A 23,714-nucleotide genomic window follows, 5' to 3' on the forward strand; every position below is an offset into this window, starting at 1 on the left:
TATGAGAGTTAACGTCTTAATGTGAGAGTCTCCTTTCAGTGAGTAGTCCTTTGTACTCATCTGTATTTGTTATTTCTTCTTCTATTCTCCCTTCTCCTTCCCTCCTGCACCCATCGTGTGCCACTCCTTATGCTCGTTCCTTCCGCACCTCGTCTGTACTAGTCATGATGCTTCCTCGTTCCCTCTCTTGAAAGTTTAGTGTCGTCTCTTACGTGCACCCTAGGAGCTTCCTGAAGAAAGTATAAGTGACGTGCATCCTGTTCTCCGTAATCTACTACTCATCAGACAAATGGCGAACACTTTACCAGGCCTTTCTCGCACACTAACGTATCTCATTCCATGCACGCCTTGCATTACATACAAATAATATTACTTACGAAGTTTCGTAACACATCCACACCGTATACATGTTTTATTTGGACGCAACAATTTACCGTTGTTAAAGTAAAACGGTCACACTGCCTGTGTCCTACGAATAATAGAATGATACACTGAAATACCTAAATACATGTGCATACAAATCCACTCTGTCTACTTACATAAGTCTTAGTCTACATACTAATAAATGCAAACACATATCCAAAATTCAATTTTTCTAATAGATTCAATTATACACTATGATGTGATATTCTGTAATAGTTCTACGATATGTTATGTTCCATGTCCTAATAAAATAGCTACACTTTATAATACACAATCTATTGTAACGAGTCTATGCTCTTAAAATAAGTCACAGAAAAGTGTGAAGACAACAAGCTTTACAATTAAATTATATATAAATAACACTATTAAATTCATATCTGCAGAAATATACACAAATATTCGTCTGAGATATTTTTTTTTCCTTTAGAAGCATTCTGTTCTTTCCCAGTTCAATTCCTCTTCCACCTTTTTACGAGTCTCTCGCTCTGAATTGTCTTTCCCCCCAGAATTCCTTTTGATACCTCCATGTATTTTCCATTCTTCCCAAACGCCAGGAAACCACTGATTCACTTTACACAGGTATGGCTAGATATTGCATTGCCCCCATCCCGTCTGTACAAGACATTAGCTCGTCCTGCTGGTAGATTTTTAAATTCCTCTGATTCCGACTGGCTGGTAGGCCTCGTTTGATGGTCGGCGCTTGGGCCCAAATCCTTTGACATATAGCTGTGAGCACAGAAACATGGCTTCTTAGCAACACAAACAGCTTAATCCGTTTTGGCGACTAGCCGACTCAACCGTCTATTTACTGAATAAACACATAACCTGTCATCTGTTCTGGCATCACACCCTTAAACCGACTGGCATAACCTTACGTAACTCTTAACCAGCAAGGAAGTTAGAATCACGGCCGTAAAGATGGAAAATTCTGACTATATTTCCTCACACACACACACACACACACACACACACACACACACACACATATACACACACATTGCACAACTGCCTCCAAAACGTTGAATCAAAATAGTATTAAACGACGTACTGTGAGTTTTTGCTGCAGTGTAATTATGGCACTGTTTAACAAAATGCAGAAATTTCGTGGGTATTCGTACATGTATAGTGATTTCGACACAGTTTTATTAGGCTGTAGATAAATTTCATTAACACTTTCAATGATATCTCGTTCAAATGTTACGAACAAACTGCTTCCGTTTTACGAACGACATATATTACACTTTCCACAAAAACGGCTTATCAAACAACATCATAATCAAATATGTCAATATGACTGCACAAATTGTTCGATACTAGCTTTGAGGGAAGAGTACTTTATTTAGATAATCAGTTGTTCGGCAACACCTACCGCTTTCAACCATTCTCGTTCCCTGCAAATGATGGCATCACATGTAATCTGATTACAATGAAATCTCTACAGTCGTACATGGAGATCTGACAGACACCGATAATAGTTCATGTTTTGGTGACCTTTGAAATTCCCAGTCCACTTATTTTTAGTAAGGTATCATATAGATCATCACACATTCGTGTTAGGGAGAAATTAACGATACATTCCGAATGACCTGTGTCATTTCAAAACTGAATATTGTAATTTGTTTGGTGAACTACAAGATCAAAAGAACATAGCCTCCCTTTTAATTTCATCTTTACAGTTCAAGAATTTTTCGTGGGTTATGGCTTTACTTCATTGTCGTAGGTTCTGCAGCCACATGAAGAATTTTTGTAAATAAAAAATATGAATATGTTATGGGAGTAACAATACAAAGACAAAGAAAATACACATTGTTGATGTAAATTATTACACTCAGACTGTGAAAGATTGATGAACTTCCACGACGATGTATCCATCCTTAAATACATACATACATGAGCAAATAATGGCAGACAAAAAGAAATGCTTTACATCAAGCAGCAGCTAGCCAGCTCTAGAGACAAACATACTTGGCTGTATTCACGCTCACACAGAAAGATTAAGCATTTTTTTTTTTAAAAAAATATTGTTTCAAAAAGCGAATAAGACGAAATGCCATAAAATTATCGAATGTTTTGTTTTAATTCTATAAATTGTTTGAAAGCATTCTGTGTAAAATATTGTAGCAATTGTGTGTGTGTGAAACATTTTGTGCGCAAGTACAGTTTACACATAAATTCAAAATGAACACTACCTTATAGTACTTGTTTGTTTGACTGATGAAATTAAATTTGTTATAATAGATAGTCATTATTCATGATTGAACAAGATGATCTTGGGTTTCTTTACTTACAGGCTCGTTACAAATTACTATAAAAAAAAATAACCGTCTGTCACCCATTAAAGGCCTCTACAAAGTCAGTGAAGCACAAAAAGCACAAGTCCAGATTGTGTATATATTTTAACAGGGGTGCTATATCCGAAAAAGATCAACAGGTGTAATTTTATTACCTGTCCCAGATACGAAAATAGTGCGACTTATTTAACCACCTGCCGACTCCCACTTACTCACAGACTGGCCAGGAAAGTTAAGAGGGCTTTCACTTGTTCTGATAAATTCGACATATCGCATCTCTGTCTGAAGGAATGAGTTACAAGGAAATATACATGTGGACTTCTCGATACGCAGATTACTATCCGTGTCGGCGTAACATACCTGGCCAAATTCAATGATAGTTTTGTTAGGTTCATCACGTTTTTAGAATGTACGCGTTTTTCACCTTGTGAAACAAGGTAAAATGTATTTATGTACGCCTACGATCTACATTTATCCGTGTTTACTTAGCAGTGAAAAATGCAGTTATGTCCAAATGAAAAATGTACTGATAGGACGTACAGGATAATTTAAGGGTTCATGAGACATATGATAATTGGAACTGTTTTACGGCTGTTATGACGCCAGTGCTGATGTTATTCGTTGAGGTATTCTTGGATTTTTTTTTTAATGCAGCTTCATACCAGATATAGATTAAAACTTTAAATTCGGATATGGCAGAGACCGAATTAATCGAGTCATTTAAAAACTACAAAAGAAATGACTAGTCCATTCGGTTCACCGCAATATTCATTTGACTTCGAGTCAAGCCGATTGCTGGACTTAATTAAAGCAGACGTAACGTTAACGTCAAAGGATGACGTTACCATCACAAGAGAAAGTTTGGCAAATCTCTCTGGAGAATTAAACCTCTCATCGCAAGAGTTGGATATTATATTTTCTGCTTTGGATAGTGACGATGATGGAGTCATTACAGCAAAAGATATTAAGCAGCGAGTTAAGCGTGAGCAAAAAAGAGAACACGAAATTCGTCAGGCTAATATGAAGGCCTCCATGACGGATCTCCCTGTTGACTTTGATGGTTTATCGGAAAAAAGGTTAGTTTTCCTTCTCGATATATGTACGCGAATATGAAGAGAGAGAGAGAGAGAGAGAGAGAGAGAGAGAGAGATATGCAGGACAATATGTGCATCTTTTGTGCTATCTTGGGGTTTCCATGCACACTACACATTATCTCATAGTACATTATTGCGCACCGCAATGCAATTTTATGTATTTATGTATTAAAATTATACAAGTATACTTAGATCTGTTAAAGCTATGAAAACGTACCTCTGCATTTGTCATTACTTTCTGTACTTATTAAATAAAAAAGAATTACCATATTCATAACTCATTATGTGCATGCACGAGATCGTTCAAGTCACAGTATATCTCGTCAGTACTCACGAGGTTTCGATTGAGGAGAGCAACCTAGTGGACTTCTCCACCACCAATAACTATAGTTAGTAAAGAGTAATGTCGTCATTTTTGTGGGTTTTTTGGGTATGAAAGTAATATATATATATACATCATGCATGGGGTAGTGCTACAGTAGAGATAGACCCACTATGTATCACAAATAACATGTTGGAAATTTACTGACGGTATCTAAGACAGAAATTTAGATAAATGTTTTAGCTTTGTTGAAGAGCTAATTAATCAGTTAACTTCTGTTTTTGTTTTTTCTGCTTAAAGTGTATAAATTATAAATAGTGAAAAAGCCGGGTATAGATGGTAATATTATCACAACGGCCTATTGTATCGTCTCGAGTACTATTAAGATGATTAATTCGTTGTCGGCTATTTTTACATTAAATCATAAATTAGGTGCGCCCGAAGGCGACCAAAGAGGAAAGATAATTGTTTTATTGGTCAATTTAATTTTAAAAAATTAAAAATAACCCACTACAACCCCATTCAAAAAGAACGCCTATTATAGCTCATCATTATTCATAATAAATACTTCAGTTACAGGTTTTATTAAAATTAAATGAAAGCTCAAGCAAGGTGCAACACGATTTTATCTACGTGTAAATTTAAGGTCATATTTCACTGAAGTTTTCTTTATTAATCATGACAGTCGGCACAGTGACATAGTATATAGTACACCTAGCCTGTATGTAATATCAACAACGTCTCACGTGATTTCTTTGCAGCGATCGTGTCTTATCTTTCAGTAGTTGAACGGTTGACGATTTTTAAACGTTTTCTTTTTATAGTACATACTTACAAAATGATTTCGCCAACTTTCATTTGGCTGAAATTAAATAAATTAACGCAAACAATCTTAGAGGGGTTAGGGTGTGCTGCAGTGAGGGAGAAAGTAGTGTTTTGATTGTACATTTGAGGGTTAGACATTTTAATTTATCTTTGACTGCTCACACTTTTTTACCAATTACTGTTCGTTTTCATGTTAACTGAGTCCGAATTTGACCATGCCGTAAAAAGCACGCATTATCTGCGAGAAATGGGTAGTAACAAAAAAAAGGGTAGTAACAAAAAAGGAATGTTAAAAGGATATATTGCGATGAAATTGAAACCTTTGAGTTGATTGAAAAGTTTGCTAATCAATCAAAAGTATATGCTTTCTGTAAACAACTTTGCCCATTTGTTTTATTAATAGCGGAATTATGAATTATTTCTAAAGGCATTAAAAGATAAAGGTGTTACTATTTTTAGAATTATTTTACACTTTATCTATTATTTCCATTTTAAAAAGAATTAACTCAAAATTGGTGATACTTGCAATACCATTTAATTTGATGTTAATTAATAATTTTCAATTACAAACCGTTAAAAAAAATCGCTAACAAAATGTATATAACATAGTTTTCATTGTTTGAGCGATGTATTTGAAATTACTTGAACTTTTGTATTTCTGATCAAGAGAAGCAAACAAACAAACAAGCAGAAAAAAATCCCTGTCACGACACCAAGTTTCACCCCATGTAACCTCTTCCAATAAAGAGCAAAGGTAAATAGCCAGAGGGAACAATTTTATTGTTTTCGTTTGATATCTGCTAAAACGGTGACTGGGAGCTTCAATAATGATAAAGGAATCAGACAGGTCCAGAAAGGACTTATATACCAGTCGATATGTCCTAGATTAGACTTATGGCGCATAAACAATCGTTGTCGCATAATGTAGAAACTACAGTTCTGTTAAACGCATGTTATGAATCCCACAATTGATGTGTGTACCACTTGCTAATCGTATTAAGGTCGATATATACCTTTAAAAAGCACATCCGACAGACATCGATGAAGGTTCGTGCTCCGGTGACAATTAACTTATTGTTAGTAACCTATCAGATAGATCGTTGCATTTCGTGTTTGTTTGAAGTATTTTATTCCGAGTAACAATTCTGACATTGATAAATGTTTATGTGAAAGTTGCAGTTCGATAGGTGAATCGGAAGGTCAACAGAGCATGGCCTGGTCTCCATTCTCTCGGAAACCCGTTTTAACCGGATTGGGTGTGTTACATAATGAAATTCTGGGACACTCTGGATTCTTTTAAAAAAATGAATCCAGCTTTAGAAGCATCCCGATATCGAACTGTGTCAAACTGCACCAACGACCATACTTAAACTGTAACACACGTCAGGTTTAAAAGAGGTGGTTGTACGATTGGCCATAAAAAGCAGGTCACGATGATCTAATTGCAGAGCGCGAAAAATTTACTCAGAGAATTACACGTTGAATAAGTTAAATACTTTTAAAAGGTCGTTTCAAAATATAGCATTGTAACCTAGTTTTACGTGTATGACAGATAATCATAGAGATCGTTTTATGCAATTTGTATGACAGATATTGTCGTATGCATTTTGTATGACAGATATTGTCGTATGCATTTTGTATGACAGATATTGTTTTATGCATTTTGTATGACAGATTTTGTTTAATGCATTTTGCATGACATATTTTGTTTTATGCATTTTGTATGATAGATAATCACAGAGATCCGTTTTATACATTTTGTATGGGGGGCCCCGAGTGGCCGAGTGGTCTAAAGCGCTCTCCGTTACGGATCACCTCTGTCTGCGTGGGTTGGAGTCTCGGATTCGGCCAGTGTGGGTATGTGAGAAAGCTTGTCAGTAGCTTCTCTTGGGGCGGTGGCTCTTTCTGGGGTTTTCCCGGGTTCTTCCTCCACCATTATTACTGGCCGCCATGTATAGCCTATCTTGTGCTGAAAAATGGCTTTAAATTCTACAACAACAACAACAACAACATTTTGTTTGACAGATAATCATAGAGATCCGTTTTATGCATTTTGTATGACAGATAATCATAGAGATCCGTTTTATGCATTTTGCATGACAGATTTTGTTTCATGCATTTTATATGACAGATTTTGCTCAATGCATTTTGCATGGCTGATTTTCTTTTATGCATTTTGTATGATAGATAATCCTCGAGATCCGTTTTATACATTTTGTATGACAGATAATCATAGAGATCCGTATTATGCATTTTGTATGACAGATAATCATAGAGATCCGTTATATGCATTTTGTATGACAGATTTTGTTTTATGCATTTTGTATGACAGATTTAGTTTTTTGCATTTTATATGACAGATTTTGTTTTATGCATTTTGTAGGACAGATAATCATAGAGATCCGTTTTATGCATTCTGTATGACAGATTTTGTCGCTCATCCTTCAGGCAGCAAGCATAAGGAATAACGAAGTTTATCACGTAATCTTACAGTCTCCCAGAACTTTCAAATTATTACTGGGGACCTAGATAGGGCCATTCTCAAGGAAAAAGGGTTAGTATCTTTTAAAAAAAAAGTAAACGTTGCATAAAAAAAATAAGCATGATGCAAGTGTTGGTACTGATTCTTACCGGCGGGCCTCTGCAGTCGCTCAAAATTGAAGTCAACGTGGAGCATTAAACATTTATCGTAGGTTGTCACAAAGTTTGTCAATCGGTTGTCGTAAAATTTGAGTTTATCGTGCATTGTCATATTTAGGTGCCCGTCATTTACTTATGTTTGAAGCTAATGTTTAGTTTGGTGTTTTATGGCACAAAAACTCAGATTATTTAGTGCCGATACAATTTGAGTGAAGAGCTTTGCCCAAATACGGCTTCGATAGTCGACCAGGGTTGATTCAGTAGTAGGATTCGATCCTGGTCCTTTCCTGTCATGAGTCTGGCACGCTAACCCACTGAGCCGCCGCTACTCTGCATACATCAATAACATCTGACGCAACGCAGGAGGGCATACTCTGCATTGTCTGAGACCGCAGAGGGTGTGAAGCTGAACACCGTACCGGTGTGTGTTGTCGTATGACCACTTTTTATTTCAACCTTTTTATGTAAATAATAATAATAATAATAATAATAATAATAATAATAATAATAATAATAATAATAATAATTTTGTTTTAGGAGGGTAGAGGGTAACTTAGTTATAATGTACTATTCCCCCTGACGTCCACAGGATGAACAAACTATAAGAAATTGTAAATAAAATAGAGAAGAAAACAAAAAGCAAGAAAAAGAAAAGAAATAAAGTAAAGCAGGCTTAAATATGTTAAGTATGACAACACAAATTATATCTGATATGCATTAACATAATAAAATGAAGTGCAATGTATTTTAATGTTTAGAACGAAAAACTAATGGCCATACTATTTTGCATTTACCAGATTGAAATTTCTTCCTAATCTAGTGGTTTCGGAGAGGTTTATTGCATAAAATATCACCAGAGTAATTAGATCATTTGTAGCTCTACTGGTCATAGACGTCGTCTGTCGTCCGTCCGCTAGCACACATTTTTATTTTATTTGCTTGAGGATTACCATAAAGCTTTGAACACACACATTCATCCCCTGGTCTAGTTGGTCCTAAATGGAAATGGTACTGATCACGCATTCAGTATGGCCACCACAATGACCATCTTGAAAATGTTATCGCTACTCCTTAATAGGTGGTCAAATCAACATGGAGTTTTAACTAAAAGACGTTTTTGTGATATCTTCTTAGTCCTGAATGAAAATTGTCTGTTATTACGTCAAGTATTGCTACGATAGCGGCCATGTTAAAATCTTGATATCGCGACTCCACTTACATGGATGGTCATATCACCATGGCGTTTTCAATGAAAGACTTAATATGGTGTCTAGTAGGTGCTAAATTAGATGGTGTCGATCTAATGTCCAATGTGACCGCCATAGTGGCCATCTTGAAAATATTGTTATCGCTATTCGTCCTACATGGATGATCATATCAACATTTTGTTTTCACTAAAAACCTTCTTACAATGTCTTGCTAGTCCTACTTAACAGTTGTGTTGTTCTGAATTCCAAAATGGTCGACAGGGCAGTTTTCTTTAAAATCTTCGTATTGCAACACTTACTGAAAAGAAAGTTTTGTTGAATTGGGGTTTTAACCAAAAGATTTCTTATAATGCACAGTTGGTCTTAAATGAACAATGATGATTTGTAATCGATCTCAATTTAGGTCCTTGGCATTGTTTTTCTGACTTACAGTGAAACATACCTTACAAATATTGTGGACAAAGATCATTCTTTACGCTGAGCATTAATCTCGACGTGTGGTAATCTAATCTGTATTCAAATCTGAGGCTTTTCGAACCCTAGAATAGACTTTTGGATGGCATACCAAATGGTATATTTAGAGTAATTCTTCCCGCCTTTTTTTACGTTTTGGGATATTTTAATATTACTAACAGTTGTATTTCCCTAAATTAAACAAAAGTAGTCCAGAAAAGAAAGAATGAACGCACCGTAAAATAATTTCTAATAGTTTAATGGTAGATAACGTTTTGTCGTCTGTGAAAGATATACGATTGAGCTTGCTACAAAACAAAACTTGTTTCACTATCTTTCACCAGCCTAGATTAATAACATGAACTAAAAAAGTTTTCTTTATTTGTGCCAATAGTATAGTCAGATATACAGATCAAGATTGGGATTTCTGTTCACTGATAACCTCTGCCTAGTTCCAAGCAACATTGATTTGGTTTTAGAGGAGTTACAACTCTTTGGTCCCAAGCTAAGAAAGAAGCAAAACCAACAAGATTTGTGACAGCTAACAAATACTTTAATTCTTCAAGTTATAAATTTTTTTTTAAGAGGAACATGCAGTATTGTGAACTAAATCCAAAATAATCCCAAAAATTTATATCACTAGTCCAAAATAATAGTGCTCCGAATAAATTTGAGGTCCTCTAATGTGCCGATGTACCAATATCCTTAAATATGCTGAAGTACCAACAGTCTTCACATATCATAATGGCATTGTTAAAAAATCCATTGAATGAATTCACAATTATGCCAGAATAATATTTTAGTCCACGTCATTGAAATCTTTGTAATTCCAATGAATAATCCAAACAAATGAGTCCTCTCAAATTATATATAAACACAACAATAAACATCTGCAAACTGATTTTAAAACAATAACATAGGAAATGTGAATTAATTAAATGACCACTTCTTCAAACTCATATACACTCTACGGATGGCTCTACATCGCAATATTTTCTACTCGATCTCTGTCGCAATGCAGGCAACATGACATATTTCCCATAAAACACGTCGCAACAGAACCCACCTGAATCATCCATCCAATGGGAAATTACCCCAAACTTGTCAATAGGTTCAATAATAAGATTGATTTAAAACTTGTAAACACACAATATAGACATGCATAACGGGGAATTAATAAACATATTCAAAGACAGCCAAATTTCAACTTGATATAAATCTTACCCAGTTGTTTATTCAAAAGTCATGACATTAGAAAAGTAGTATCATCAGTATTTAGATCGATTTTTAAATGTTGCACATACATAAACAAATCATTTATAAACAACATGAATAATACAGGCCCTAAAAAAATCTGTGAAACTCCTTTGTTAGATATACACTCTGATTTAATGTTACCAATAGCAACGTGTTGGCTTCTGTCAGAGAGGGACAAGTGAAAACACTTCCATTTTCAAGTTTCTATACAATTATATTATGTTCAAAGGCCTTCTTAAAATCAATTTATACGGTCCAATCAATTTCTCTATTGTCCACAGCAAGCAGCCATGCAACAAAAAGTTTTTGTGAGCGCAGACTGACTAGAGTGATTTGATCTAAATCCAGATTGGGTTGGGCGAATTCAATGTTACATTGAAAGGCAACAACATAAATGTCTGGAAACGTGCACGTATGTGTGTTCTTTGTTTTTACGACTTACTAGATGTTATATTTACAAGACATCCATGTTGATTGTAAATACTGAACATTTGAAATCATCGGAACATTATTGGACCCATAAAACAGCACTATACAAAATAACTGTCAATAAATCTGCGTGCAATGAATTGGTACTCATAAGATAAGTTCTTACTTAATTGTACTACATTACTGATAGTTACCAGAATACACGCAGATGAAGTGGTAAGGCTCACACCAGTATATAGGTCATACAACAAAGCGATGACAAAGACATAACCATGTTTTCTCAAGTCTTCTACAGACATTGAACGCTAGTATATTCATCATTCTGTGAAAGATCCGATGAGTATACATATCTTTCCTTTCCTGAAACTACCGTCTGAAGAAGTGCCATTGTTACAGAACATGAAACATGCAAAATGTAATGTAGCTCTTAAAAAGTACTTGAGAGAACGATTATAACCTAAACATAGACGCGGAGATTGTTACAGAGGCGTACACGTACTTATATATCTACCAGCTTAGGTACTAATGGGAATTCTAATAAATTCGTAAAAATATGCGTATTTTACAGGATGTGATCAAACAGCACAATAATTTGTGGAAATCTGCCTATCCGTATGTGTGTCCGTTTTTCTGTCTGTATTTATGCATGTATATCTGTACATATGTCTGCGTGTATACATCTAGAAGTGTAAGTGCATGAAAGTATTTAAGCTACACAGTGAAATATTTAATAAGTTTCATAATGCACTAAACACCAATAGTGCACTTGTCTGTCGCACATTTTATTTGCAGTTGTCGTGACTTATCGCAGTGTGAATCATAAATTCAATACATACCTCTCGCAGATGTTATCAAGGATTATATATCACAGGGTGTGTACATATATAACTGAGATTTTTCTGAATAATCAATACACATCTTTCTTCACTCAAGGATTTGAGAGTGTAGATTAAAATTTATTAACATTTATGTTCCAGTTCTATAGCAAGCCTGGGGATGTTTATGATTAAAGGAGACGTACAATATATGTGGGCATAATATATTCATGAAATGCGTCGATATCTGTAGCACGGAACTCACCAATGCATGCCTATATGAACTTCATCTTTTAACTAATTGCTCTAAACGATAAAAGATATCCTTTCTGCTAACAAAATAATCTTTATTTTAAATTACAATAAGGTAAATAAACTTAAGATTGAACTGAAACAAAAGGATGATTATTTGAATGTGAAGCTGCCGATGAAATTAAAACTGGCGTTTGTAAAATTGGAGAAACATGAAATTTACTACTTGCATGTGTACTTGATATGGTCTAGTGAAATTCAGATACAGCCATTAAATCTCAGACAACTTTGTTTGTCTGTGTATACCATACATCAAATTGCGAAAAGCAAAAAAAAAAAAACTACAAAAACAACAAAAAATAATAAAATAAAAAAATTACTTTACAAAATAAATTTTAAAAAAATCCACGATATACTTATCGCGTAGTGCGCTGAAGAATGACGATGAATACTCTTTACTTCGAACATAATGCCATGACCTGTCATCGCCTCTTACTACAGCAGACCTGGTCACGATTTTTGCAATAATATGCACGGTACACAAGGTGTGCGGTATATAAAATACAGTTTGCTGTTCTAAATATGTAAGCATCATTCAGGTTGTTTTCCATTCTATCATGGAGTTACCTTCCCACATCACGTATTTCGATAACAATTGCATAGCAAAACATACGAAGTTGCGGATAACATATATCGTACAATTTATATATGAAAAACATTGATGTTTATATTTCCTACAAATACACAATTTCATATGAATACATAGGAAACTATTTCTTTATAATCAATTTAAATTCTTAAAATGTTTCTCTTAGCTACAAACTATATATAATACTTAACATGGTAAGGAAATCGCTTGCTATAAAGGGAGGTAATTTAATTACACACTACACATATGGTGAATTAGAGCATTCTAGAATAACATTATAATTTAAGGATATCAATGTCTTCATATAACCCATTGTGCTTTTATATTACTAACCCGGATGGAAATATGGACCAGATATGCCGTCGCATAAATTTTCAGTAAAATTAGAGGCTATACTGTTCCCACCGAATATGATTTTTCAGGTGAAGAACATAGACACTAGTCTACTAGCGCAACGCAACGGATTTAATATATTTGCATTTTGGGTGCATGCCACACATGGCTAAAGAAAGGGAAAAATTGGTAATTTGTCAGTTTGCATGTCACATCAGGCACGGGTACTTGGTATGGGGGTGGGGGTGGTGGTCGAATAATTCGCAAAAAACAATCACAAAGAATCGTCGGTAAGGCAAGCATATAAGAAGGTAGACCAACTTCAGTTATTCAACGCATCTTTTTAACACTGATTATTTGATTCACCTTTTCCAGAGTAATTTAAAGACAAATCTCTCATGTGTTTTTTTTTAATAGACTAGGTTTTAAATGGCTTGACTTGGACATCCTTGATACTGTTATAAAGTGGAAATGCTGGTCTTGTTTTTTCATGTGAAGCTTAACTCCTTCCGCTACCTTCCTCCATCCGGTAACAGTCAATCATTTCAGCAAACATTAATATATCACGACATTTTCCATTACTCATTTTAGTATCATTTTCCAAATGAAACGTATTTGTCTGATACAATCAATCTCATTCAAATCAACATGACCTATTTAACGATCTGACAAACACCGATACGAGGTCGTACGAATCAATGTACACCTTTTGCATTTACGAAAGTGATCAAGTCATTCGGATAAGTCCGTGAAATCTGATAAGTTATTAATAAATGGTTGACCTGGAATTTCTAATGTCACCAGAAAATAAACTTTTATTGGCGCCTGTCAAATGCACTTATTATACGCAGATCTCGCTTTTATTTAGATAGCTGATACAGTTAAATTGCATCTCTTTTATCATTTTGTAAAGGACTATGCGAACCATTCAGTGTATTTCATCTTTTATCATCGGGTAATAATTTCTGGGCTGCACGTGAACAGAGAACGTTGTAGTAAACTCAGGAGGTAGACCAAGAACTATTTCTACAGGATTTTAATTTTCGTTTTGCTTAAAATTAGCTGTTTGACCCCTGTAAAAAATGTCCACTCCTTCCAACCTATCTGCGAATTAAACTTATTGGCTAATGGTACATCAGCTTTGTTCGTTGTATTTTAATTGTTTAACAAGCTCGCAGCCTGTGATATTTTGAAGTTTATCACATTTTAGAACGGATGAAAAAGGAAAATATTTTCCATTTAATATCAATTTTCCCACAACAACAACAACAACATATACAACTACTACCAATATTGCTGCCAAGTGATGTTACTCCTATTAAAGTATGGATGAATCGCTTTGACCAGCGCTAAATCAATACTAATATTTGTTTGGTGAGTTTATATGTGTGTGTATCAGAGGGAGAGAAAGAGAGACTTTGTGTGTTTGTGTGTGTGTGTGTGTGCAGTGGCGTCGCTGGGGGGGGGGGGGTGCGGACCGCACCGAGCGACACCATCTTAGAGGGGTGACACCAAAATGAAAAACTGCAAATTTTACAGAGCACACACTGCTCGGTCTAGTCGGATTTCATAAGCGGATAACCGATCATAGTTAAATACATGACTAGCAGGCACAGCAGTGGCGTCGCTAGGGGGATGCGGGGGGTGCGGACTGCACCGGGTGATACCATCAGAGGGGGTGACACCAAAATGACATTACTAAGGATTCTGTATGGTCTGTTACGGAAGGAGGACCATGGGGGTGACACCATGAGCTACCGCACTGGGTGACACCAACCCGAGTGACGCCACTGTGTGTGTGTATAAGAGAGAGAGAGAGAGAGAGAGAGAGAGAGAGAATTTAGTCTCACGTTATAGTAAAATGTCGTTAAATCCATGGATCTTGACAGAAAAACTAAATGCACATACAAAAATAGGCGGTTTATGGTACGATTCCTACAAGGAAAAGGTAAAGTTAAACGGTGTTTTGCATAAGATCGGTTTACGTATCACCGTTGGTCACTCAAGCTATATGACTCACGGTACTAATTCAGTTCCCACAGTAAACCTATGCAAACACCATGATATTTAAAAAAAATAAGTAACTCAAAAATTTTGAGTGCTCATGACATGCAACATGCTGTATGTGTATGTAAAACCATTACAAGAAATGAAACACAAAACAGTCACTAACTTTTAGAAAAATGCCAGCTGCGACTAGCAGATACACAAATGCGATCACGCACGGAACTAGATGTGGACACATATAAATCCTTGAAGGATTCCCGGTACTAATTCAGTTCCCATTGTAAACCTATGCAAACAGCATGATATTAAAAGTTCAATAACTTAAAATTTCTGAGTGCACATGATCAAACCTATATTTATCAGTATATATGAAACCTGGATGTCAGCTTCTGTGTAGAGGAAAGGATATGAGCCGCAACATTTTCTGGACCTGCATGTGTTTGAAACATGTGCTTTCAATTCCGCACCAAAGAGTCCGGTGCTAATTTTAGTTATGAGTGTTCCAAACTCACTGTTGTTATAGGACTGAAATTCCATCAATAAAACAATGTCTCTATTTTTTTCACTTACAATTAGGATAAATTCTCAAAAAATTCTTTTTCCTAAAACATAACTCACATTATTAACCAATCATGGTCAGCCTAAACCATATATACTCTATTTTATGTTCACCCATTTCCAGGCTGGTTCCCATTTTTCCATATCATTAATACCGTGTGTCCTATATTCACCCCTGATTTTCTTGACAGCCCTAGGAATAGTAATTAGTTCAGTACATAAGTAGGCAATGTGCATATTCATATTACCGTGTGTCCCATAGCATGTGCCTGCACTTATGAACAACAGACTGGAAATATTGCCATATTATATACAATACGCTAATTAGCGTGCTTCGTTTTCTCTGCTCTAGCATGAGGTAAATACTGGTTATCTCTGCTCTGGCAGGAGGTCAGTATTAGTTATATCTGCTCTGGTTATATGGTTATGTATCAGTTGTGGTTATCCCTACTTTGGCAATCGGTCAATAATAGCAGAGCCCATCATACAAATCAGGGTATTCTTATATTGAAACTCGACCCTTGTAAATAGTCGATAATTTGTACGTTTTTGCTAAGTTTTAAACAGTTGAAATATTTGTTTAAAGTTATGACCATTTCAGTTTGCATATTTTATATGGTAGCGGTCGCCTATGTGTTCATTTAGGTCTGAATATGTGACAAAGTCCAGTTGTAAATCGCGCGATGCCTCACACCGTTGCCAGTGGCAGTATTTGACTCCGTTCTACCGTACTATGGGGTTGACTGTCATAAGGCTGTGCGTTAATTTTGCTCACTAGTGGATTTAATAACAAACAATGGCGCGTGAATGCGCGTGCAATTTTCGGAGAAGAGAATTAGATATTTGTATTTTATTTCCAATGTTACGACAAGTTTGATTTCTCAAGAGTCTATACAAAGATCTCGGTTAAAAAATAATTGCAGTTAATAAGTGATAGATTTTATAATTTGACATCCTCGATATACTTATATTTAGCTGGTGTGTCCCTCTTTGAATTTATACTTCTTTCTCTGTAGCATTACCAGCAAACACAATACATAATCGATTTGATCCTCACCACCCGGACATGGGATGTAGAATATAGACCCGATTCATTCTCCTGCATGTCGTAAGATGCTACAACCAGAGACAACAATTTTTATATAAGATGCACCGAAAAGGCCATAATTTGTTTTTTAAAGAGTTAGGTTTATAGAGCAAAAACATCATCATGCATTTTATGGATCTGACCATTCTTTTGCATTTATCTCTGATTTATATGCCTTTTTTTTGACGATGCTTAAACTTTCTTGACAATATATACCGGTGTGTTGTGAAACCCATACACACATACATACATACATACATACATACATACTTGGCACCTCTCACGTTTACACGAATTATGGCACCTGGAAGGATTATCCCTCTTGGTTCTTAAGGTCAACGAGTGAAACATACCTGTAATGATATGATCCTTGACTTCTTGCATAATAACTCGGCCGGCTTTCTTCATGAACACGGTTTACGGATTATTTAAATATATCCGGGTTCTCCATTCAGCTTTATACTTCGTAATGAACCACGTTGCAAAATTACAGCGCTGATGTATTCAAAAATAGGATATTGGTGTTAGGTTAATGTGATACAGTTCAAACAATGTAAAGTGTTCTGGGCTAAAGGGACTTGAAATCCAACATGGACTACTTGGAAGTGATACTGAATAGCTCTGAGTTAGAGCGCAATGTGCGGGAGGAAAAGAAGTCGGCCACGGTCCATTCCAAGACGGACAAGATTTACCCAGTCTCTGATATTCCGCAAAGCAAAGCCAAAAACAGGTACGGCAAAAGCCGATACAAATTTTGTGAGAAAAAAAGGCTGTGGTGATTGCCCTCGTGAGGTGACCGCCCCCCCCCCCCCCACGTCATTTTAATATAGATGTCAAGCAAAAGGAAAGATTTGCCCAGGTTCCACTTTTTCCTGTTGTCCAAGAAAAATGAGAGAATCAGGTAACATATGCGTTAGAATAATTCTGCTACCGGTGTTGTGAAGGATCTCCAAACATTTTCCAGATCCCCTCCCGAGTTTATTTAGTTTTCATCCTCAGTGTGAAATACTATAGATTATCGCGTAATGTAACCAATGTGAAATACAAAAGATGTTCGCGTCATCTAACTAAAAACAACAATACAACAAGTAGCTTAGCATTGTTACTTCCTCATTTGTTTTCTTTAACGGCCAAGCGTGTTGCTTGTGCATATAGGTGCCACAATTAAACCTAGAATTTATCATTATCATCGTTATCAACATCGTCTTTAACATCTTCTTTTCATTATCTCTAAGCTTTTCGAACAAAAGTTTAGAATCATGAGACCATGACCGTGCGTACATTGTTGTCGTTCGTGTCAAAAGTGGCATAAGTCGTGTCATCAGTTGCAAATGTAACACGTTAGAAATTAGTTCAGTTGCTTTTGAATAAAACGTTTCATGCTATGAAATAACGCTTGCAAAAGTAACGCGTTAATCTTAGTAAAGGTAACGCGTTATTTGTTGCTATGAATTTGTTCGCACTTAGACCAACCAAAATTGGGATTGCAAACCATTTAATCTGTACACTTAAGAATCGATATTTGCACCGTAAATGTATCGAAATCAAATGTTCTAACAGACTGATAGCATCCATCGTCAATGGGAAGGTCTTTTATAATATTAAATACGCGACAGACACCGCCGTCACAGAATAAGTATATATCAAAATCTATTAAAAACTTCACGATACAACAAAAGCCTGTGAAACGAAAGATTACGTTATATATATATATATATATATATATATATATATATATATATATATATATATATATATATATATATATATATATATATATATATATATATATATATATATATATATATATATATATATATATATATGTATATATATATATATGTATATATATATATATGTATATATATATATGTATATATATATATATATATATATATATATATATATATATATATATATATATATATATATATATATATATATATATATATATGTATATACTCGTAACTGAAAGTACTGTACAAATTAGTGGCACAGTAGTATATGTGGTCTCTACTCTAGCATCGATTGCATATAACAACGCAACGGATACTTGAGTGGGTGGAATTATCCCCATGCTCCCCCCTCTTTCTCTCTCTCTCTCTCTCTCTCTCTCTCTCTCTCACACACACACACAGCAAGACCAGTACGTCAGTCGCAAGATATTACAGAGTAAACTGGTTGGTTTAATTTGGAAAACTATGTTGGAATTCAAAGCTTCATATACATGAGTTTAACCCAATGGATAATTAATAATTAATAATTAATAATTAATCCCTGTTGAACGTTTTACGTTGATGTAGAGCACCACATGAAAGTTATCTATGTATTTTACTTACTATCCAATTAAACCTGTCGTATTTACATAGATGTTCAAATCAAGTTTTAGCGACACGTCTGAGGTCTATTTGATAAGCGAAACATCGCTTGAGCAACCACACTTAACCGATATGGTAAAGTTGCATGTTTCACCTCTTACATATGGCTTCAACTAAATGGTTAGTCCAACGTTTTGTTTTGGGTGGAAAATATTGTAGTTGAGCTTAGTGCACCATCATAACACAACTAATCCAGTTTCTAGCATAACAGTAAACAACGAAGAGAAAACAAGAAAATCTCAAGCCATTCCGGTAAATCCGGGTATTAATAGCTCGGATTATCTGCTATGGCGGATTGATATAGCTTTAGACAGGGGACTAAATGACGTAGGGATATTAACAGTTTTTAATTAGTTTAAACCATATTTATTTGAGAAACTTTGTTAATATAATTACAAACACATGATTTGGGGGATTCATTAGAAAGCATACGCTTATTAACAATCTCCCCAACTGTAACAAAAAAATAAAATATAACATTTAAAGATCTCGATGCCGGTACCAATGGTTTTACAGAAAATATGCATACATTTACATACAAAGCATAGCAATGAATAGGAACTCACTACATGCGATTCAAATGGTTATGAGTTCAGTCAATGAAGTAAATCTCTTAATCATCCTAAACTAGTGTTGCACAGCTAAAAAATATTTGTGTTGTTTTCTGCAGTTAACATAGAGTTGACGAATAATAATGTTTCAGTCATAAAAGCGAAAGGAAGTGTGTATAGGATTTGATCTTTAAGATTTGAATATTTGGAACAGTTTGTAATTGACTTCCTTGCTTTAACCTGAATTCCCAACAATATTGTAATTTTCGAAGGGATAGGCGCAAATTGCTTGGTTTTTGGTGACAAATGCAGACAGTCACTGTATATTGGGTTAATTAACGTTTACTGTTAATTTCCACTGCAAAGAGACATTAAGACAGTATACTGTTGCTAAGTCGTGTGAAGCATTGTTTTCGATATATTAATACATGTCGGATGATTCGTAATTGCACTTTTCATTGGAATGAAAAGTAGTCATTTAGAATGTTATACGCTACTTTTGTGTTACTTTCGCATGACTTTTGCGAAATGGAACTCGTTACTTTTGTAACATGTAACTTTGGACAACCCCTCCAGATTAATTTGTCAAGCGTTACTTTTTGAAAGCGTTGAGCGTTACTTAGTTTTTATTGCTTCTTTTTTGTCGATGGCTTCTGCCATTTATAATATGAATGGTCAGTAACAGTGCGTGTGCTTGTTTATTGCATGACAACTCTTAAAATATGTAAGTTACAGACTTCAAACTTTAGGATATCAATATTGTTTATTTTTTCAAGAGGTTAATAACAGTTTCAGAATTTAAACCATCTGTGCGGGGATAGGGTCACTTTAGTACACATATAACTGCATATAAAATGTGTGGAAAAAAGGTTGTGATTATATCGCCCTACCCATCTGTACTTCCGTCCGCGGATCAGTAATTTGGTTAATCTCCTCCGTTGAATAGGCAGACGTATAACTTTGGGATTCGATTGGGTGTGATCTGTTGATGTGAATGACGTTTTTAAAATTATTACATGGCCCCAGAGGGCGAGGCTGGGGCTTGAGGATGTTATGTTTTTGAAATTCTCAATTTTTCACAAGTATGCTGGAAATGTAGCATGCTGAAGGTCATGGGTATAAGAATTATACGGGTTTTATAAGTACCCTTGGTTTGTGTCACGGAAGTGTGTGTGTATGTGTGTGTGTGTGTGTGTGTGCGGGGTGGTGGGAGGGAATGCTGACGCCAGATCATCACTTGGAAACTATTGACATTCATACCCTGTAATAATACACAGGGTTGAAAAGCACAAAAAGATAGACATACATCCAATACAGACCCTGGGTCATGGATCTGGGGTAGTTAACTTAATTGTACAATGTTACTTTACTCCGCTTTCACCGTTGAAAATAGAGACTATAAACTTTGGTATGTGACGGGAGGTAGGCTGAAGATGTGCGTAACAGTAGTTGGTTTTAAAGGGGATGGGTGGGGGTGGGACGAATTTTGATCTGTCTTCTAGAGTGAATCTTTGCTTTGGGTACACTTTTGCATATATGTATAGCTGAGAGGATGGGGCGAATCCATGCTATTATTATTATTATTATTATTATTTCAGTCAGGAATTGGTATGCGACCTCTATCAGCAGCTTCACTCGTCCGGAAACCCAGAAATCCTGGACAACTTCGAGTCCGTGATCTTGGGGGTATTAAAAGATATCCGCCAATATCAGATGGAAACGGAGGGACTTGAAAGATCCTTTAAGAGGTAAAACTGGAAAATTATATTAACCGTCACTTGATGAAATCATCCCAAATCATTTTCTTTAGTACCTTTTTAATGAAGGTCACCAAATGTGAGATGCAGTTACCATATCTTTGTTTTCCGCCCGTTTCTTGGGCAGTTTGAAAGAATATCCGTGTGTTGTTACATGACCATGCTTGAGGGTGTTTTCTTAAACTGGTCAAACTTGTTTTCATCGTCAGATAGGTCTTTTCGCTCGTAAAGGTCAGATAGAAGTGACAGTTACTGTCTTTGGACTTGTATGGAAATTATTTCTTCTAATCGTATAACGGATGTGGAATTGTAATATGTGTAATATATGTAATATGGTTATGTGTAATATCTGTAATATGGTTATTTGTGTAATATGATTATATGTGTAATATGTGTAATGTAGTTATGTGTAATATGTGTAATATGGTTATATGTGTAATATGGTTATATGTGTAACATGGTTATATTTGTAATATGGTTATGTGTAATATGTCTAATATGGTTATATGTGTACTATGTGTAATATAGTTAAATGTGTAATATGTGTAATATAATTATATGTGTAATATAGTTATATATGTAATATGTGTAACATGGTTATATTGTAATATGTGTTATATGGTTATATCCTACTTTTTAGCTTTTATTACTAGTTAAAAGGTTACCTGCCATAACAGCACACACACACACGCGCGCGCGAGAATGGCAGTTCACGGAGGGCACCGAGTGGTCTAAAGCGCTCACCGTTACGGATCGTTGCCATCATCTCACCTCTGTCTGCGTGGGTTCGAGTGTTGGGTTCGACTAATGTGGGTATGTGAGAAAGCTTGCCAGTAGCTACTCTTGGGTCGGTGGTTCTTTCCGGGTTTTTCCCGGGTTCTTCATCCTCCACCATTTATACTGGCCGCCATGTATAGCCTATCCTGTGCTGAAAAATGGCGTTAAACCCTACAACAACAACAACAACAACAACTCCACGGTGACCTTAATGTGGAGTTGAAATAACAGAATAACCGCTGTTCCAGGTGAATGCAGCTCGTGTCTTGCTGATGGATAGGCCTATGTGATCTGTGCGGGTAGATCATATATGTTATTAAAAGTACAGTAAACGAGATAAATGGTATTAGGTAGCAATTGATTCAGCTTATTCCAAAGCAAACAACATATGCATTAGCTCTGGCTTCCAGAGGTAAAACAACAGAGTAAAATTTCTGTCAGAAATGTCTTTTTTTTTCATACAGCATCTCGAGGATATACTCATGTAGCAGTATTCAGTCCGTAAATAATCAATTTGATGTCAATAATTTTGCCAGGTGTATTTATAATACTCTTTGGTGTATCTGGAAAAAAAGTTAACAGACAAGACAGTTGGACGGACGGAATATGGTCGGACAAAGATTGAACTTAAGATAAATATGACGAGATTTACTGTTGAAAAATGCACGAATCGACATGCGCTCTATTGCATTCACAATTTCATGATAATCCTCCACCACATACGAAAGAATTTGATTAGTCTGAGGTCGAGACTATTCACACGTGAACAATGATGCATTATTGATACGTAGGTTTAGTTTTGTACCGTACATAACATGATTTGTAAAACAGTGAGTTTGTACATAACTGTTGATCTTAATAACTGCACTTTGTTTGTTAATATTACCAGCATGAATAGAATACACACTGGCATGCAAACGACAGCAGGTCCAACGGTATGTTAGGTTAAGGAGGAAATCTTCATTCTTGGATATTATGCGAGTTTTTATGTGATTATTTACGCCATATTCCCCTAGACGACAAGAATGCTATGGAAATTAAAACACTGGTAATAACGTTTTTGTGTTTACTGCCGTTAGGGAAAAGGAGCAACACGAGCGCCACCTGCGTCAGCTGGAGGAGGAGATGGAAGTACAGATGCAGAAAGTGGAAGAGAAAGTAAGACAAGAGGTAAGAACAGTATATAGTGAGATACAGGTGTATCGTTGTGGGTGTCGTTACGGTAGTAGATGGCGTGATGGTAATCAGCAATAATGCGATTTGGGGTTAAGTCGACGTGTTAAAGATCATAGCATCTACATATTACATCAGTTTGCCATTTTTATATTTTCTGTTTCATAACTTATATTTTCCATTTCTGTCTTGTCACTAAGTTTCTGCTTCTGTTTCTTTATAGGCATCTTAACCGTCTGTCGTTCCCAAATGTATATTTGTGCCTTTGTGGCTGTCACATTTGCTGTTGGTCTATCTGACTCCGTATGCAAATATTGTCACGTGTTTAGGCTCGAATAAACAGTAAGACAAGAGTGAAAACAACAAGCTTTGAAAAATAGAACAAATAATTTATTTCTCTGGAAAAATACTGTAAAAATGAAAAAATATGAGAAC

The 23,714-nt window shown here is 35.6% G+C and overlaps 1 protein-coding gene across 4 annotated transcripts in view; it reads left to right on the plus strand.

Moving 5' to 3' along the window:
- The window catches only part of LOC149785619 (ras and EF-hand domain-containing protein-like), a 104,783-nt gene that overhangs the window by 49,834 nt on the left and 31,235 nt on the right, over positions 1-23,714 (plus strand). For 2 of the 4 annotated variants that reach the window (XM_089979436.1, XM_089979437.1), the window contains exons 1-3: positions 2,844-3,790; positions 21,171-21,320; positions 23,186-23,276. In XM_089979436.1, the coding sequence (XP_089835562.1) occupies positions 3,453-3,790; positions 21,171-21,320; positions 23,186-23,276 (579 nt within the window). In that variant the 5' untranslated portion in view covers positions 2,844-3,452. Of the gene's footprint in view, positions 1-2,843; positions 3,791-21,170; positions 21,321-23,185; positions 23,277-23,714 lie in introns of those variants that run through there. The other 2 variants (XM_089979438.1, XM_089979439.1) reach the window with 1 other exon arrangement.

Source organism: Sinohyriopsis cumingii, chromosome 13, assembly GCF_028554795.1.
Source record: "Sinohyriopsis cumingii isolate HCF-2022 chromosome 13, ASM2855479v2, whole genome shotgun sequence".
Lineage (NCBI taxonomy): Eukaryota > Metazoa > Mollusca > Bivalvia > Unionida > Unionidae > Sinohyriopsis > Sinohyriopsis cumingii.